This window comes from Lepidochelys kempii, chromosome 1 (genome assembly GCF_965140265.1).
Source record: "Lepidochelys kempii isolate rLepKem1 chromosome 1, rLepKem1.hap2, whole genome shotgun sequence".
Taxonomy (NCBI): Eukaryota; Metazoa; Chordata; order Testudines; family Cheloniidae; genus Lepidochelys; species Lepidochelys kempii.
The window spans coordinates 5,095,752-5,111,039 of record NC_133256.1 but is presented as its reverse complement, the minus strand read 5'-3'; the positions used below and the strand labels follow the sequence as shown (position 1 = coordinate 5,111,039).

Genomic DNA, 15,288 nt, shown 5'->3' with positions numbered 1-15,288 from the left:
TAAAACCACAAAATATCTCAAACTAGTGTGTGTCAGGGGGAAACTTTCCTTTGGAGCAGGTTTTCCCATAGCTGCCTCTTGCAGGGCTGTTTCCACCTTCCTCTGAAGCATTTGGAACTGGCCATTGGTTACTGGACTAGATGACCTACAGGTCTGATCCAACCTGGCAATGCCTGTCTTCCTATCAGTGGTGTAAATCCAAGACTATATTTGTGCTGATCTTCCTTGAGCTCCTGGGAGTCTATAGACTTGCATTGAGAGCAGAATAATGCCTTACTAATGATCATCGAGTCTCCTGTTCTTTTTCCTTTCAGAAAGGAAAGTTCAAATCTCCTTGGACCTGCCCAGTACATTATGTCAGCTGTCAATGACACCAAATTCAAATTTGCAGTGTTTCTTCTCACTGGGATACCTGGCCAGGAAGACGTCTATCTCTGGATCTCTATTCCCTTCTGCTTAATGTATCTTATTTTGATAGTAGGAAATTCAGTCATTCTGTTCATTATAAAAACAGATCCAAGCCTCCATGAGCCCATGTACATTTTCCTTTCCATGTTGGCCGTCACAGACCTTGGCTTATCAATAGCCACCATACCAACGATACTGAGCACATTCTTGTTTAATGTTAGGGAGATCAGCTTGGATGCCTGTTTTGCCCAGTTGTTCTTCATCCACTCACTTCAGTGCACTGAATCCTCCGTGATCTTGTTGATGGCCTTTGACCGATTCATTGCGATCTGTAACCCATTGAGATATGATTCCATCTTAACCCTGCCGAGAATATCCAAGATGGGACTGGGGTGTGTGCTAAGAGTGGTGGCCATAATATTCCCACTCCCCATTCTCCTGAAACGGTTCCAATACTGTCATTTCAATGTCCTCTCCCATTCTTACTGCCTGCACCAGGAGGTCATGAAAAAGGCTTGTTTGGACATCACAGTGAACAGCATCTATGGCTTATCTGTTGCATTCTTTACAATGTGGTTGGACTCACTGCTCATCTTCCTCTCTTATGTGATGATCCTCAAAACAGTGCTGAGCATCACGTCCTATACAGAGTGCCTCAGGGCCCTGAACACCTGCGTCTCCTACCTCTGCGTTGTCCTGCTCTTCTATATACCAGAGTTCGGCTTGTCTCTGATACATAGATTCTGGATGGGCCCTTCTCCCTTGCTTCAGATTCTCCTGGGCTACATCTACTTGTTGGTTCCACCCCGAGGAACCCAATTGTGTATAGCGTGAAAAGTAGACACCTTCGTGCAAGGATAATCAGGGTGTTTGTCAAATGAAGGGTCAGTTCATCACCTGGCTCCAGTGTTGGTGACACCAGAGATAAAAATAACGGCAACATATTCCATCCTGGACCCTTATATCTGAGATGATATGAGCTACTGATTTCCATTCTGTAGAGCACAGTTCTGATGGGGTATGAGGCCTGGAGCAATGGGTCAGGGGATGGTGATGGAGGACAACACACTGGAGGATGGCGAACAAGGCAGGCAGCAGGATTTACAAAGTGACTGTGTTCATGGAGAGCCAGGGCAATGGTAGGAGTTTGTCCCATAAAGATCCATATGAGTGGCTGTTCCAACCTCAGAATTCTTCTTGATACAGTCAATAAAGAGAAGGGACGTGGATGTTGTTTCCCATTACACCTGGTCTGTCCCTGTCCCGTCTCTGGTTAAACATCCATGGGCCATGAGAAAAGCTGCAGAGCTGTTCTGTAGTCACAGTTCTGGTCCTTCCTGAGTGCTCAGGGTGCTGCGTGATCCATGAACACAAATACTCACCCTTCCCCTACTCCTTCAGCTAGGAGACCCAGGAGAAGCCATTCACATTGCCCCCCCCCCCACCTCTGTTGATGTCTCTGCAGAGAGAACACCTGCTGAATCCACTCCCCACAGAGTCAGAGCTGAGCTGCATGTGTGAGTGAGTGTCTGACTCAGAGGAGTCCTGGAAAGAATCATAGAATCATAGAATCATAGAATATCAGGGTTGGAAGGGACCCCAGAAGGTCATCTAGTCCAACCCCCTGCTCAAAGCAGGACCAATTCCCAGTTAAATCATCCCAGCCAGGGCTTTGTCAAGCCTGACCTTAAAAACCTCTAAGGAAGGAGATTCTACCACCTCCCTAGGTAACGCATTCCAGTGTTTCACCACCCTCTTAGTGAAAAAGTTTTTCCTAATATCCAATCTAAACCTCCCCCACTGCAACTTGAGACCATTACTCCTCGTTCTGTCATCTGCTACCATTGAGAACAGTCTAGAGCCATCCTCTTTGGAACCCCCTTTCAGGTAGTTGAAAGCAGCTATCAAATCCCCCCTCATTCTTCTCTTCTGCAGGCTAAACAATCCCAGCTCCCTCAGCCTCTCCTCATAACTCATGTGTTCCAGTCCCCTAATCATTTTTGTTGCCCTTCGCTGGACTCTCTCCAATTTATCCACATCCTTCTTGAAGTGTGGGGCCCAAAACTGGACACAGTACTCCAGATGAGGCCTCACCAATGTCGAAAGAGACTCATACCCACATCCCCTCCGCAGCCCTTCTGTTTGTGCTGCCCCATCTGTTGCACAGGGGTTGAGATGGTCCTCAGCTCCCGCACAGAGTCACAGCTAGCTCCTATCCCAGCCCATCCCATTCAGTGTAGGGTGACCACCTTTTCAAAAGGCAAAAGCAGGAATGATGCAGGCAGGATCCCCGTCCCCTCTGTGACCATGCCCCTGCCACTCTTCTTCCCACTTGAGGCCCCACGCCCTGTTCAGCCTCTTTCCCTGAGACCTCACCCTCTGCCCCATCTGTTTCCCCAAGACCCTGCCTGTAAAATCTATCTTTCTGTAGTTAATAAACTTGTTTTATGCTTTATCATAACCAGTGTGTTTTGAGTGAAGTGTCTAGGAAAATCTCAGCTCTGTAAACAATGTCTGTTGCATATCTTTCACACATCAAGGGGAAAGCGACCTATATCAATGAGTTTGCATTGTACAGATCGCTGTGCAGTTCAAGACCGTATGATTCTGGGGTTATACTCAAGCAAGTGTGCAAGGGTGGGGAGCTGATAAATTAGAGGCCTCAGAGGTTCCACCAACTTCTAGACTGCAACCCAGGGGTGACAACCCATCACAGAAGTTTTAGAACAAACTGATAAATTAAATGGTAAATGTCCCCAGGGCCAGATAATATTCACCTAAGAGTTCTGAAGCAATTCAAATATCAAATGACAAAACTACTAACTGTGGTAAGTTACCTATCACTTAAATCAGCTTCTGTACCAGAGAACTGGCAAATAGCTAATGTGATCCTGATTTTTTTTTAAAGACTTCAGAGGTTATCCCAGCAATTACAGACCAGTAATTCTAACTTCAGTACCAGGCAAATTGGTTGAAACTATAATAAAAAACAGAATTTTGAGACACATACATGAACATGATTTGTTGTGGAAGAGTCGATACAGCTTTTGGAAAGAGAAATCATGCCTCACCAATCTATTAGAATTCTTTGAGAGGGGGATCCAGAGGATATAGTGTACTTAGATTTTCAGAAAGTCTTTGAGAATGACCCTCACCAAAGGATCTTAAGCCATGTAAACTGTCACAGGATAGTAAGGAAGGTGCTCTCATGGATCAGTAACTGGTTAAAAGATGGAAAACAAAGTGTAGGAATAAATGGTCAGTTTTCAGAATGGAGAGGGGTAGTTAGTGGTATGCTGTTCCACATATTCATAAATGATCTGGAAAAAGGCATAAACAGTGAGGTGGTAAAATTTGCATATGATACAAAATTATTCAATATACTTAAGTCCAAAGCAGACTGCAAAGATCTTGGAAGAGTGACTGGGCAACAAAATGGCAGATACAATCATTGTCAATGAATGCAAAGCAATAGACGTAATCCGCACTATACATACAAAATGATGGTTCCAAATTATCCTTTACCACTCCTCAAGAAAAAGATGTTGGAGCCATAGTGGATAGTTCTCTGAAAACATCCCCTCAGTGTGTGCAGAGTCAGTCAAAAAAAAGTAACAGAATGTTGAAAACCATAAGTGGCGGATATAATGATCTAGGACAGGCTAAGCCTCCCCTGGCACAGCTGCAGCTGCCAGACACTGGATACCGGTTGCGGGGTTTGCTCAGGGAAGTTTTTGCTTCTTATTATTCACTATGCAGGTTCCAGGGTAGCTGAGGAGGCAGTATGTGCTACTCAGCTTCTTCAGTAATCTCGCTGCACTCCATGGAGATTACTGATGAAACCAGGAAGCTGAGAAACACAGACCGCTGTGACAGGGTGCAGTCTGGGAGCCATGGGAACAGATGTGCCCCTGAACCCTTCATCTGGACTAGCCAATCTTACACTGCTTTGTTGGTGACACAGACAGTGTCTTCAAGCCCTGCTATCACCCACCATGACAGCAGGTGGTGCCACACACCTAACTAAGGTGCCTGAATGCTTTACCTAAGCCACTCAAAAGTCAGGTAGGAGACAACAGCCAATTTCCCATCTCCCCGACCTTGCATGTTTGCTGGACTATAACACAGTATTATACTGTGATGGGTTGCCCACCACCTTCTGGGGTGCTACCTGATGTACTGGAGTTACACTGAGACTGCCTGTTCCACCAGCCTGGGCTCCCTCATCCTTTCCTGCTGCGCATGGCCCTCAAGCTTCCTAGAGCACACACACAGGTAGGGACATATCCAGCTGTAGACAGACACAGATACTGAAATCAGCTCCGCATGGGAAGGCTTTAAGCTAAAGAATTGCCCAGCACTCAAGTGCACGCCCCCTAAACCTAAATTTGTATTGTCTTGCACTGCACAGAGAACTTTTCAGTGTAAGGTAATTAAAACTCACCTCCTCTCTCAATGTGGAGGAAGATATGCACAGCCCTTTGCTCGCCCTGCCCCCCACAACTTATAAATTCCAAAAACTGTGTTCAGACAAAATAAAACAATTTTATTAGGTACAAAACCAGTTTTTGAGTGATTATAAGGGACAGCAAACAGATCAAAGCAGATTACTGAGCAGATAAAACAAACATGCAAATTACGCTTAATACATTAAATAAACTGGCTGCAAATAGTAATTTCTCACCCTAAATGTTGTTTTAAGGAGGTTGCAGAGTTTCTTGAAGACAAACTGCTCTTTCTTGCTGCTTAAAACTCCAGGCATTCCTTTCAGAGGACAAACACCTTTTCCAGCCTGGGCTCAGACTCCCAGCCTGCCCTTTGTCCTTGTTTCTTAGATGTTTCCAGCAGTCATCCGGGGGGGGGGGGAAGGTGAGGGATTAAGTGAAAAAAAAAGAACCCTGATTATCTCACTCCCCAGCCTTAAATAGGATTTACATATAGCGGGAATCCTTTGTTTCCCAGTTTGATCCCCACCCCCTAGTGCAAAAATACTAGCAGTCCAGGATGGAGTCCAGTACGTGTCAGACACGTGTCAAAGATTGTTTGGAGCATCCCAGGAATCTTTCCAGGAAGGTGGAATGGCTCATTGACTAACCAGTGAGACTGATTGCATTTTTTATTCTGGGTGTTCCCCAGGTGCAAACACTTTTGTAACTGATACATAGTCAACGTTCCTACCTTCAGATGCAGAAATGCTACATGCATACAAATAGGATAATCACATTCAGTAAATTGTCACCTTTCCAATGCTATCTTACTTGACCCATCTCACATAAACCAGTTCTTAGTTATGCCAAAATTATATTAGAGCAATATTTCGATGAAAATCATGGGGCGTAGTGCCACATATACCATCTTGCACTGCACAGGAGTCTGTACAGCATAAGCTCCATAGTCTAGGTCACTTTCCTCTTGATGTGGGAAAGATGCAACAGCCTTTGTACGAAGAGCTGAGATTTTCCACTGATTGTTGCTCAAAACATGCTGGTAAAGATAAAGCATAAAACAAGTTTATTAATGACAAAAATATTTTTCAGTGATTATAAGTGATAGCAAACAGATCAAAGCCAATTACCTAACAAATTAACAAAACCACAAACTAAGCCTAAGCTACAAGATCGATTGGGTATGAATTAGCAATTTTGCACTCTGACTGATGATATATGCAGTCCACCAAGTTTCCATACACACGGTAGAAATCCCTTTAGCCTGGGACCAGCGTTTCCCCCAGTTCAGTCTTTGTTCCTCAGGTGTTTCCAGGAATTCTCTTGTGTGAGGAGTGAGGCCAAAAGGTGATGTCACAACCCACCTAATATAGTGGGAAAATACAAGTACCAAAATGGAGTTTAGTGACATTTGGTCTGGTCACATGCCCTTGCCTGCCTCAATCATAGCATCCATTATCCATATGCAGTCTGGAGTGTTCTCAGGAAGGCTCACCAGGTGGGGGATAAGCTTCTCCTCAGGCCTATTGCTTCCCCTAACTGCCAATTACCCTGAATAGGCCCTTCACAACCAGCTGTCTAGCCTGGAAGCATTTTGCCTAGTGGGTGTCACCCAGGTGTAACTACATTTGAAATAGAGATACATAGTCAATATTCATAACTTCAGATCCAAAAATGACACGTGCACACAAAGAGGATCATCATATTCTGCAAACCATAATTCTTCCAGACACCTCACAAATCATGTTTTGTACAAGATGCAACATACCTAAGTCATAACCATATGGGGGTAGTGTAACAACTGCCTCCTCAGCTGCCCTGGATCCTGCATGGCACATATAAAAATATCAGGTTCTTGGGGTATCGCAGAATCATAGGACAGGAAGGGACCTCGAGAGGTCATCAAGTCCAGTCCCCTGCACTCATGGCAGACCCAGGCACCATTTAGACCATCCCTGACAGGTGTCTAACCTGCTCTTAAAAATCTCCAATGATGGAGATTCCACAACCTCCCTAGGCAATTTATTCAGTGCCTAACAACCTTGACAGTTAAGAAGATTTTCCTAATGTCCAACCTAAACCTCCCTTGCTGCAATTTAAGCCCATTGATTCTTGTCCTACCCTCAGAGGTTAAGGAGAACACATTTTCTCCGTCCTCCTTGTAACAATCTTTTTATGTACTTGAAAACTGTTATCATGTCCCCTCTCAGTCTTCTCTTTTCCCCATGAGAAGACACAAGTGAGTTTTCATAGAAAACAGATAGTTTTTTCTTTGTAAGCTCAGCTGCCATGATGCTGCCCAGCTGCAACTTCCTGGATCCCCAAGAGAAACTGGAGGCTTTTCATCTGCTTCTCCCTCATAACATAAATGAAGGTTGCACTGACGGAGTCTCGGGCTGCACTCTGGGCATGGAAAGATTGAAACCTCCTGCCCAGTCTAGGGCTGGGGTATTGTGCACATCAGCTACTCTAACCAGCCCTCCCATCTCTGTGCAGCCCCCGCCACCCTGTACAATACCCCCCACAGCAAGTCCCTTGGGCAGTGGCTGCTGTGACAGGCCCTGGTAGCACATCTCTGATGAACCTGTGCTAGCAGGGAGCTGGAGAGGGTCCTGGAGTGGTTGTAGAGGCCCAGAGATTATGGGTGAGTGGGGCTAGCTACCAGTGGATCATTGAGATCTGTATATAACTTTGGGGATCTGCGGATCCTGGGTCCCCCATTTCATTCCTCAGGGAGAAGGGACAGGACCTCCCCTCCTGGAAAGATTTGAGGTAAATTTCCATGTGGGGAGCCTTGTGGAATCTCCCTTCTCTGGTCTGAACCAAGAGTTTGTAATGCAGGAAAGGGAGGTGCCGGGGACAAATAGGGTTGTTTATTATTAATTAATTATTATTATTATTATTATTATTATTATTATTATTATTATTTTATTACTATTTCAACAGGATTATACCTGCCCCAAGGATTCCAGGAATGGAGCCTGCAACAGGGCATTTGCTGCAGTCTAGTTAGGTAGCACCACCACCCATCCCCTGTGATTTGGCCTCCTGCAGTTTGCCATGGGCTATGATGGGGACTAAAGCTGGTGAGCTTTCCTGAGGTTCCCTGATGGCCAAGTGGCCCCCAAGGGAATGTGCAGGCATACTTCATAAAAACGAGCCTCTATAAAAGCCTCCCCTGTCTGAACAGATACTGCCTGCTGCCCGTGCCACCTCTCCGATGACTCCTTGTCATTTCAGGTGAAGATCTCTGGTGTCAGCAGCTCCCCATCTAGCAGGAACTGGGTATGTTGGCAAGTTTCACTATCTTTAAAATGTGAAGTGAAGAATAAAGGCTGTGAATTGTTAATATTTGCAGATGTTCTGTGCAGTGGCAGAGGACTCAGCTGGGCTCGGATTAGGATTGTGCTCAGACTAGGAAGGACTAGTCCATGAAAGAAGCTTATTGAAACATCTTTGAGGGTGATTTTACATGTAACAATTTCTTAGTGCATTAAGCTTAGCCATGCGTGTTTGTTTTATTTTGCTTAGTAACCTACTTTGTTCTGTCTGTTATCTCTTATGATCACTTAAATCCTACCTTTTATACTTAATAAAATCACTTTTGTTTATTAATAAACCCAGTGTAAGTAATTGTTTCCTAGGGGCAACCAGTCTGTGTATATCTCTCTTTACTTTGAGAAAGAGGGTGAATAACATCAATGAATTTATCTGGGGTTCAGGCTCCCAGAAAGGCTGTGCACTGGGATGCTGAGGCAAGTCCCTTTAACCGAGTCTTCCCAGAATGGAGCTGATCTCAGTGTCTGTATTTTGCAGAGGGGTGTGGCCCTATCTCTGGATCTGTGCTGGAGGAAGCCAGGAGAGTCTAGCTCAGGAAGACAGAGTTAAGGAGTGACCATGTTGGCAGAAGGGTAAGGCTCAGTGGAATCTCAGCAAATCAAGTGACAGTCCCAAGGGGGTCCCAATGAGAGAACCCATCATATAAATACTAGACAGTGAGAGCTCAGGGAATGAGTATTTTCAATATTAATCTTAATGCTGCAGATAAAGGCTACAGACTGACACAACAGAACCTGAGCAGAACCAGTCAGCTATCAACAGAGGGACAGAGGACAGCTACTGGATTTTTGTTTGCCAACAAGTGACTGAATGAGGGCTGAGACATTGCAATCTTTTCAGTTTGTGAAGAAATTCAGATGACAGACTCTACATTTAAAGTTCTATTCTCACCTGAGAAATCATTTCTGAAAAAAGACCAGAGGGGAAAGAATTTGTTGACATGAGTGTACTAAAGTACAGATGTGTAAATGTTATGCTAAACTTTTCATTGTAATACAAATATTGCAAACCAAACTTTCATGACTTGGCATGAATATTGAAAGCCAGCAGCAGAGTTGTTGGAATCTCTACAGGAAGGAGGAGTGACAGCTTTATTGCTTAATGGCTTTTTGTTTTACAAAGTAGTTCTGAACATACTGTTTGCAATGGGTTTCTGCCATTAACTCTTTGTTCAGTGAACAACTGTATGATACCGCCCCAGTAACTGACCAGAAGCTTTATCTAAAACTTACGTTCAGGGTCATAAACGGAACTTCTTTGCAATACCTGTGCAAGAGTTTCCAAAAGGTCATGAGAGAACAGAACCACTGGCCTCTGTTTCAGCAGAGCAGAGCTGAGGTACAGGAAAGGGGAGTGTATTAGTGGTTATATGTAATGTATGCCTATCTACAGTGACACAAGCCTGGCTAAAGTAACTTGCACACTCAAGTGGATACTAGTGCAACCATAGTGTTTGCACAATTCAGTCATTTGTGACACCAACCTCTCCCCCACACAGGTGAAGTAGTCCTCTGTGTTAGCTTGTAAGTTCCAGATATCTACAGACCCTTGCATGGGGAGAGGATGCAGGTCCTGTGAGGGTGAGGAGAAGCCTGTAGTCTGATCAGACCTTCTGGATTCAGTCAACATTGGCCAGGCAAAGCACTTCAGCACCTGTTGGAGGGATTCTTGGGGGTCAGAGTGTATCACAGGGGAGTATTTGGTAAGAGAAAGTTAATATAGCCCAGTTCTGACTGAATTTACAAATGTAAATCTAGAATAACACAGTTGAAGTCAAAATTATTGAATTAAAATCTTGGCTCTAAGAATTTATCTCATGTACTGCAAGGAGGGAGTAGCTTAATTTGGACTCTCAGGAGTGGAGAAAATGAGATAGATAGATAGATAGATAGATAGATAGATAGATAGATAGATAGATAGATAGATAGAATGACTGTTTTCACCATGCACTTGCCATGTGTTCATAAATACATCATCATATAATGGGCCATACGCAGAAGTAGAGGGCAAAAAAGGTTGTCTGTGGTAAATTCACAACTGAAAATCACAGAGCTCTCAAGTAGGCTGCGGAACTCCCAGCCACAAGATATCAATGGGGCCAAAAGCTTAGCAGGATTCAAAGAGGGACTGGATGTTTATATGGATAACAAGAAAATACAATTACAGCAGTGAGGATGGTTTTAAAAACTCTTGGAAGAGATCTAATCCTTCTTGATTTACATCAAAAATGTGTCTAATGGGTATAAGGGGGAAACTATCCGTGGGAGCAGGTTATCTCATAGCTACCTATTGCAGGGCTTTTTCCACCTTCCTCTGAAGCATCTGGAACTGGACACTGGGCTAGATGGACTGCTGATCTGATCCAGTCTGGCAGTGCCTATCTTCCTATTGGTTGTGTAAATCCAAAACTATATTTTTGCTGATCTTCTTTGAACTCCTGGGAGTCTCTAGACTTGTACTGAGAGGAGAAAGAAGTCTAGTTAAATATAATTTAGTCTTCTGTTCTTTTTCATTTCAGGAAGGAAAGTTCAAAATTCCTGTGACCTGCCCAGTTCATTATGTCAGCTGTCAATAACACCAAATTCAACTCTGCAGTGTTCCTTCTCACTGGGATACCTGGGCAGGAAGAAGTCCATCTCTGGATATCTGTCCCCTTCTGCTTAATGTATGTTATTTCGATAGCAGGAAATTCAGTCATTCTATTCATTATAAAAACATATCCAAGCCTCCATGAGCCCATGTACATTTTCCTTTCCATGTTGGCTGTCACAGATCTTGGTTTATCGATAGCCACCATGTTGACGACACTGGGTATATTCTTGTTTAATGTTAGGGAGATCAGTCTCAATGCCTGTTTTGCCCAGGTGTTCTTCATCGACTTGCTTCAGTGCACTGAATCCTCCATGCTCTTGTTGATGGCCTTTGACCGCTTTGTTGCAATCCGTGACCCGCTGAGATATGCTTCCATCTTAACCCCACAGAGAATAACCAGGATGGGACTGGTGTTTATGCTGAAAGGGGTGGCCTTAATATTCCCACTCCCCTTTCTCCTGAAACGGTTCCAATACTGTCGAACCAATGTCCTCTCCCATTCCTACTGCCTGCACCAGGAGGTCATGAAGATGGCTTGTTCAGATATCACGGTCAACAGCATCTATGGCTTGTCTGTTGCACTCTTAACAGTGGGGTTGGACTCACTGCTCATCTTCCTCTCTTATGTGATGATCCTCAAAACAGTGTTGAGCATCGCATCACCCATGGAGTGTCTCAGGGCCCTGAACACCTGCGTCTCCCACCTCTGTGCTGTCCTGCTCTTCTACACACCAATAATTGGACTGTCTGTGATACACAGATTTGGGAAGGGCCCTTCTCCCTTGCTTCAGATTCTCCTGGGCTACATCTACTTGCTGGTCCCACCCCTGATGAACCCAATTGTGTACAGCCTGAAAAGCAAACACCTTCGTGCAACGATAATCAGGGTGTTCACCAAGTGAAGGGTCAGTTCATCACCTGGCTCCAGTGCTGGTGACATGGGAGATGAAAAACATGGGCCACCTTGTAACAAAGTGGTCTCTGGCGAGACACAACTGAGAGTATCAATTCAGTCACAGCCCAGAGCTGGGGGGTTCCTTACTACTAAGGCACACCAAACCAGCCAAACAGAGTGGACTTTGGTTTCACCCCACTGGCTAACCAGAAGTCATACAAGGAATTCCCTCAGATACTCCAGTTTCCCAGTATCACCACCAGTTCTGCTCGTTTTGGGGATGAATGGTTATAAAAACCAGTACCACAGTTAAAAAAAAAAATGATCTCCTGATTCCAAAGGACCAAGACCCAGACCCAGATCAATATACAAGTCAGATCTTACCCACAAATCATGCTGTTGCCAATCCTTTAGAACAGGGGCTGGGCAAACTTTTTGGCCTGAGGGCCGCATCGGGTTTTGGAAATTGTATGGAGGGCCGGTTAGGGGAGGGGGTCATGGCCCAGCCCCCATCTCCTATCCACCCCCCCCCCCCGGGACTCCTGCCCCCACTCAACCTCCAGTTCCCACCCCAATCCCTATCCACACCCCCGCCCTTTGACCACCACCCCGAACTCCCCTGCCTTCTATCCAACTCCCCCTGCTCCGTGTCCCCTTACCGCACTGCCTGGAGCACTGGTGGCTGGCGGCTCTACAGCCATGCCACCCAGCTGGAGCCAGGCCATGCTGCCTCTGCCATCTCGCAGCACAGAGCACCAGGTCAGGCCGGGCTTTGCAGCTGCACTGCCCCAGGAGCTCACAGCTCCACCGCACAGAGCATTGCCCTGGCGGCGAGGTGAGGCTGTGGGGGAGGGGTCAGGGGTAGCCTCCCCGGCCAGGAGCTCAGGGGCTGGGCAGGAGGGTCCTTTGGGCCGGATGTGGGTCCCGGGCCGTAGTTTGCCCACCTCTGCTTTAGAATCTAAAATCTAAAGGTTTATTCATAAAAAGCGAGAAATACAGATGAGCGTTAAAATTGGTTTAATGGAATCAACTACATAAAGTAATGGCAAAATGCAGTGCACAGTTCTTGTTTCAGGCTTGTAGCTGTGATGGAATAAACTGCTGGCTTAAGTTAAGTCTCTGGAGTACATCCACAGCTTGCATGGGTCATTCAAGTCCATTGTTCAGAGCTTCAGTTTGTAGCAAAGTTCCTCCAGAGGTAAGGAGCAGGATTGAAGACAAAATGGAGAAGATGCAGCTGCCTTTTATAGTCCCTTACCGTGCAGCCTGTGCTTCCTTTGTTTCAAACACAAGGTGCCCAACATATGGCTTGGAAACCTTAGAGTTCTGTCCATAGGCATGTACCTGCATGTCTTGCTGAGCCACAAGGTGGATCTGCCTTCTCTCAATGGGTCAGTTGTATAGTTGATGGTCCTTAATGGGCTATGAAGCAGGCTAGGAGTGCTGATGCCGAACAGTCTGGGGTTGTCACTCAGAAGCAGAGCACCAGTTTGAAATACAGACATACATACATGTCTATAACTCAGAATACAAAGGTGATACAAACATATGAACAAAATTATCATATCTGGCAAATTATAGCATTTTTGCAGATATCTTACATGGCATATGTCATAAATATAAAGCGAAGGGTAAACACCTTTAAAATCCCTCCTGGCCAGAGGAAAAATCCTCTCACCTGTAAAGGGTTAAGAAGCTAAAGGTAACCTCGCTGGCACCTGACCAAAATGACCAATGAGGAGACAAGATACTTTCAAAAGCTGGGAGGAGGGAGAAAAACAAAGGGTCTGGGGCTGTCTGTGTGATGCTTTTGCCGGGGACAGAACAGGAATGGAAACTTAGAACTTAGTAAGTAATCTAGCTAGGTATGTGTTAGATTATGATTTCTTGAAATGGCTGAGAAAATACCTGTGCTGAATAGAATGACTATTCCTGTCTGTGTGTCTTTTTTGTAACTTAAGGTTTTGCCTAGAGGGATTCTCTATGTTTTGAATCTAATTACCCTGTAAGGTATCTACCATCCTGATTTTACAGAGGTGATTCTTTTACTTCTATTAAAAGTCTTCTTGTAAGAAAACTGAATGCTTTTTCATTGTTCTCAGATCCAAGGGTTTGGGTCTGTGTTCACTTATGCAAATTGTTGAGGATTTTTACCAAACCTTCCCCAGGAAGTGGGGTGCAAGGGTTGGGAGGATTTGGGGGGGAAAGACGTGTCCAAACTACGTTTCCCAGTAAACCCAGTTAATGTTTGGTGGTGGCAGTGGAAATTCCAAGGGCAAAGGGTAAAATTAATTTGTACCTTGGGGACGTTTTAACCTAAGCTGGTAAAAGTAAGCTTAGGAGGTTTTCATGCAGGTCCCCACATCTGTACCCTAGAGTTCAGAGTGGGGAAGGAACCTTGACAGCATATCTGGCTGATTACTTCGTGGGCGTTACCCCAGGAGCCAACATTTGAAACAGGTATAGAGCCAATACTTATAACATTAAATACAAAATGATACATGAATACAGATAGCATAATCATAACAAGCAAATCATAACCTTTTCATAGACACCTACTTGACCTCCTTCGTACAAGATTTGGTGCAACTATAGGACCTTGGTTTCAACAATGGTCTATACGGTCACAGTTCACATCAATACTGTCACATATCTAATTCATCCTAGACCCTTACATCTGAGGTGGCTTAAGCTATTGATCTACACTCTGTAGAGAGAGGTTCAGATGTGGTGTGAGACCTGAAGCAATGGTATAGTCGCCGTTCCCACCTGCTGGTGAGGGAGGACAGTGCTCTTGGGGGAAGGAGACCAAGGCAGGCAGCAGCATTTACAAAGTGACTGTGTTCATGGAGAGCCAGGGGACCGCTGGGATGTTGGCCCATAGAGAGCCGTTTTGGTGGCTGCTCTGACATTAGAATTTCTCCTGATACAGTTAATAAAGAGAAAGGACAGGGATGTCATTTCCCGTTACACCTGGCCTGTCACTGTCCTATCTCTGGCTAAACATCCACGGGCCATGAAAAAAATCTGTGGGGCTGTTCTGCAGTCAGAGTCCTGGCCCTTCCTGAGAGCTCTGGAATCTGTGTGATCCAGGAGGTCTGCTCCAGCTGTGGACAGGCGTATTCAAGGGGCTCAGATACTACCCCTCCCCTATGTGCTCAGCCATGTGCACGTGACTGAATCCTGTCAGAGACATGATTAATGCAGCAGTCCCAGGAGAAGCCATGTGGGCAGCCCCTTTGATGGCTCTGCACACCGTACACCTGCTAAGCCCACTCCCCACCAAGGCAGGAAAGAGCGGCATGTGTGAGTCTGGGTCTGACACAGAGGAGTACTGGCAAGAGGCTCCGGCCTAGATTCCCTCCTCCTCCATTTGTGCTGCTCCAGCTGCTTCTAAAGGAGTGGAAATGGTCCTCAGCTCCCTCACAGAGGCACGGCTGTCTCCTATCCCAGCCTAGCCCTCTCAGTGTAGGGTGACCACCTCTTCAAAAGGCACAGGTGGGACACAGGCAGGAGTCCTGTCCCCTTTGTGATCTCGCCCCATTCCTCTCCTATCCCCTTGAAGCCCAACCCTCTGCTCCTCATCTTCACCCTCTGCCCCACCCTCTG

At 45.5% G+C, this 15,288-nt stretch overlaps 2 protein-coding genes across 2 annotated transcripts; both read left to right on the top strand.

Moving 5' to 3' along the window:
- Window positions 1-354: 354 nt before the first annotated feature.
- LOC140896098 (olfactory receptor 51G2-like) lies at window positions 355-1,242 on the top strand. Its single transcript, XM_073307266.1, has one exon. It carries the CDS (start codon window positions 355-357, stop codon window positions 1,240-1,242), a length of 888 nt encoding a protein of 295 aa, XP_073163367.1.
- A 9,508-nt stretch (window positions 1,243-10,750) lies between these two features.
- Window positions 10,751-11,686, top strand: LOC140896061 (olfactory receptor 51G2-like). Its single transcript, XM_073307126.1, has one exon. The coding sequence runs from the start codon at window positions 10,751-10,753 to the stop codon at window positions 11,684-11,686; it is 936 nt and encodes a 311-aa protein (XP_073163227.1).
- Window positions 11,687-15,288: the final 3,602 nt, after the last annotated feature.